Consider the following 4,543-nt stretch of genomic DNA (forward strand, 5'->3'; position numbering starts at 1 on the left):
GCTTTAATGTCCTTTTTTTTTTTTTTTTTGAGGCGCACCACCTCGCCCGGCTAGTTTTGTATTTTAGTAGAGACGGGGTTTCACCGTGTTAGCCAGGATGGTCTCGATCTCCTGACCTTGTGATCCGCCCGTCTCGGCCTCCCAAAGTGCTGGGATTACAGGCTTGAGCCACCGCGCCCTAATGTCCTTTAAGGAACTGATGTTTTAAGTTAATTGTAATGCATAATATATGATATTTTTCAACTATTTGGGCCTTGCCACCAAAATAAGATAGGCATTTGTTTAAGGGATTCTCTACAAGGTGGTGTTGTGACATTATTTTCTCATATTATGAGAACACTACTCATTAAAACTTGTTTTGAGATATCTCTGTACCAGTATTGCTCTGTGGGATGCAGCTACTTGTATGTAATTTCTGTGCACTCCACTGGCCTTGTGTTGGACAAAGCACACATAAAAATACTCTGTTGCATAACTTGATTTTAGTTCTTTCTCCTGCTACCACTCACTTTCTTAAAGCGTTTTCAGTTTGCTCCTAATTCTTCAGGATTGATCATCATTGTAAAAGAAAACACTGCTGTGAGCCAGACATAAAAACATCCATTTCTCTAAGGATTCACTTAGCTTTGTCATGGCAACATGAGTGAAGTAAAACATGCTTTAACTATGCATGGGATTCCTGGGCCCTCCTCCAGCCCAGGCATGAGAACAGCCTCCTTGGCAAGGAAGCCGTCTTTGTTTCCTGTGGCTGTTGTAACAAAGTACGAAAAACTGAGTGGCTTGGGACAGCATTATTGTCTCAGTTCTGAGGGCCACCGTCTGAAATCAAGGTGTCAGTGGGGCCATGCTCCCTATGAAGGCACTAAGACAAGGGTCTGTCCAGGCCTCTCTCCCAGCTTCTGGGAGTTCCTTGGCTTGTGGCAGCATAACTCCAGTCTTCATGTGGCATTTTTCTCCCTGTGTGCATCTCTAAATGTTCCCTTTTTCTAAATACACCAGTCCATTGGATTAGGGACCCACCCTACTCCAATGTGACCTCATCTTAGCTAACCACATCTGCAACAACCCTCTTTCCAAATAAGGCCACATTCTGAGGTACTGTTGCTTAGGACTTCAACAAAGGAATTTTGGAGAGGAAACACTTCAACCCATAACAGAGGTATTTTCTGAAAAATGGTTTGTTTGGGTTTTTTTGAGATGGAGTTTTGCTCTTGTCCCCCAGGCTGGAGCGCAATGGTGTGCTCTCAGCTCACTGCAGCCTCCACCTCCTGGGTACAAGCGATTCTCCTGCCTCAGCCTCCCGAGTAGCTGGGATTACAGGCCTGCACCACCACACCCGGCCAATTTTTGTATTAGTAGAGACGGGATTTCACCATACTGGCCAGGCTGGTCTCGAACTCCTGACCTCAGGTGATCCACCTGCCTTGGCCTCCCAAAGTACTAGGATTACAAGCATAAGCCACCATACCTGGCCAAAAAATGTATTTTCAAAGAATTACATCGGGGTAAGACTGCATTCCAAGTTGTGAATTCCCTCTTCACATTATGGTCAGACAGTCCCACCTTCTGTTCACTTAAGCCATTTCAGCCCAGGAAAAGGACACTCCCAGCTCTGACAGGACTGTGTCCTGCTGTTGACATAGGCGACTGCTCACAGCTGGGGCTGAGCATCACCTCCCATTACTTCCTGGTCCCGCTGCCATGTAAGCTCCATGCACTGGAAAGAGGCCTCTGGCAGGCCGTTTTAAGCGCCATTTCAACTGTCTCTACTGCTTACCTGGTGCCATTGTGCAGGAATCCCGGCCCTCTCAGTTTCCTCCCAGACCTTGAGCCTGGTGTGAATGGTACCTCTTCTCCACAGGATCTTGTTTTTTGTTATTTTTTTTTAAACATAGTATTCTTTTTTTTACATGTTTAAATGGTTACAGAATTTGGTAACTTCCTTCTTGAAACATGAAAAAAAATTTCTGTGAAAAGGATTTTCAATAAATGATTTTGTATAAATCATCTGTATACACATTTCATTTATTAATTGGCTGTTGCTGTTGAGATTTAGATATCAAATTTAAAAATAGAATATAATGTGAAAACAGATCTTTTGTAAGTCTCATGACAATAACAAAGTATAAAAGCAAACTATTTTTTCCCCACAAGAAAACCATCTATAGAATTTACAGAATGAAATGTCAGCATTCTTGATGTCATATGGAAATGTTAATCTGTGGTTGCTCACACTGTCATCTAGGACGACCATCGTCATCTGAACCAGTTCATAGCTCATGCTGCTCTCGACCTCGTAGATGAGAACATGTGGCTGTCGAACAACATGTACTTGAAAACTGTGGACAAGTTCAACGAGTGGTTTGTGTCAGCATTTGTCACTGCGGGGCATATCCTTACCTTCTTACTTAGTAAAGATAACTAAAGTTTGGGTTCACAAACCAGAAGAACATGGAACATAGATGCCACGCTCTGAGTCTGTAGACATCATGGTCAGGTGAAAATGTAACTTTCCATTTATGGGGCTACTTTTCTTTTTTTAGGGGGGAAAAACATTTTAATAGCTAATTTTAAAACTAAGTCTCATACACAAAGTTTATCTGGACCCTATCAAGGTTATTTTATTTTATAGTTATTTTCTAACTTTGAAAGCTTATGTTCTCTTTATGATAAAACTAAGCTAATTTTAAACCCAGTTTATATATTCAACTTTTCCATCACAAATACACTGCATGTGACTAATTTGAAGAATATTGTATCAACGAACTGGTTGTTTTTTGTTTTTCATTTCTAAGAAAGATTGTGCCTTAATTATTTCACATATGAGGTTTATTATGCTTCATGACATAAGACAAGAAGATGGAATAAAGAACTTCTTTACTGATGTTTATGATTTATATATAAAGGTATGGTATGTTCTATAATTTTTAAAATCTGATGAGAAAGGATTCGACCTTTGTCAGGAAAGTGGCCTATCGAAGTAACTCCCTTAGGCTGCAGTGTACCTTTCAGACTAGCTTTCCCTCATCAGAACTATCTCTGGCAACTCCCTCTGCAGGTAAGTCTTCACAGGCAGGTGAATATGTATTTAGGAACACAACTCATGGTAGTTATCTTTAGATGATTGTAAAGGTAAATTGGTTTCATTCTTCACCTCTTGGTGCTCATAGCTGATTTTATTAGGGATCCCTAAAGACAGCAAGGAAGCAGCCTATATAAGGGAAAATTACTTCATAATTTAAAACGTTTCCATCTACTTTACAAATAAGTTACAGTGCAATTAATACAGATCATAAACTGGCAGGAAGTGATTTTTATATGATCAAATAGCCCACTCAAGAAGAATGGTGCCACTTGCATTTCTTGATTTTGAAAAATAAAATAATAATACGACGTCATGGTTACACTGCAGTGATAACAGTGTGTTGTGTTGTTTTGTTTTGTTTTGGAGACAGAGTCTTGCTTTGTCACCCAGGCTGGAATGCAGTGACATGATCTCAGCTCACTGCAACCTCTGCCTCCCGGGTTCAAGTGATTCTCCTGCCTCAGCCTCCCGAGTAGCTGAGACTACAGGTGTGCACCACCACACCCAGCTAATTTTTCTGTTTTTAGTAGAGACGAGGTTTTGCCATGTTGGCCAGGCTGGTCTCGAACTCCTGACCTCAAGTGATCCACCCGCCTTGGCCTCCCAAAGTGCTGGGATTACAAGCGTGAGCCACTATCCCTGGCCCGTATATTTTTAAATAATTTAAATAAGTTCTGTATTTGGACATAATTTCTTGCATGTCAGCACAGTAATACAATTTAACAGTATTCCTAGTCAGAGGTAGTAAGTAATATTTAGCCTTATAAAGATGAACAATGTCAAGTGATTAAGGTATAAAAATCAGCAATGCCTTTCCTCATTAGTGATTCCATTTAATGATTTTCTCTCATGTGTTATGATACACTAATTACTTTGAGAAGCTGATCATTTAGCAGTCTTGTGTTAAAGGAGAGTATTAAAAATCTGATTGTTAAAAGATTACCATATAAGAGTAGCTTTTTCTGAACTCTGAGCACATGGCAGACTTTGTTTTATGTAGCCAAAGGGCCATACAGATTAATCCATTTATTTATAATGAATATGAGTATTTCACACACAGGGTAAATCCTGAAAGTTAACTGACACAGGCAACATTTATCATACTGCCATTAGTTTTGCCCCAGATACTTCTCAAAACCAAAACACCAAAATAAAAATTTCCTTAAGAGGATGTTAGTATTTAACAATGCAGCATTTTCAGTAAAACTTAAAAATGTGGTCTTTAGACTTTTGAATGTCTTTGGTTTTTAATTTACAACTTTAAAATGATTTCCTTTCAGAGACTTATGATTTGTCAGCTTTTTTGCTTCACTAATACTTTCTTCTTTCCTAGTTTTCAATGAATCCATTTTATGAACCCAATTCTCCTATTCGATCAAGTGCATTTGACAGAAAAGTTCAGTTTCTTGGGAAGAAACACCTTTTAAGCTGAATGCAGAAAATTCCAAAATAAATGAT

General features: G+C 39.5%; 1 protein-coding gene across 1 annotated transcript in view; it reads left to right on the forward strand.

Moving 5' to 3' along the window:
* TRAPPC2 (trafficking protein particle complex subunit 2) overlaps window positions 1–4,543 on the forward strand; it is a 16,074-nt gene extending 11,531 nt beyond the window's left edge. Inside the window, 3 exon segments of the mRNA XM_017848057.1 lie at window positions 2,246–2,390; window positions 2,821–2,906; window positions 4,419–4,543. Of these exon segments, the coding sequence (XP_017703546.1) occupies window positions 2,246–2,390; window positions 2,821–2,906; window positions 4,419–4,517 (330 nt within the window). The 3' untranslated portion in view covers window positions 4,518–4,543.

This window comes from Rhinopithecus bieti, unplaced genomic scaffold, assembly GCF_001698545.2.
Source record: "Rhinopithecus bieti isolate Rb0 unplaced genomic scaffold, ASM169854v2 scaffold_62, whole genome shotgun sequence".
NCBI classification, from domain to species: domain Eukaryota; kingdom Metazoa; phylum Chordata; class Mammalia; order Primates; family Cercopithecidae; genus Rhinopithecus; species Rhinopithecus bieti.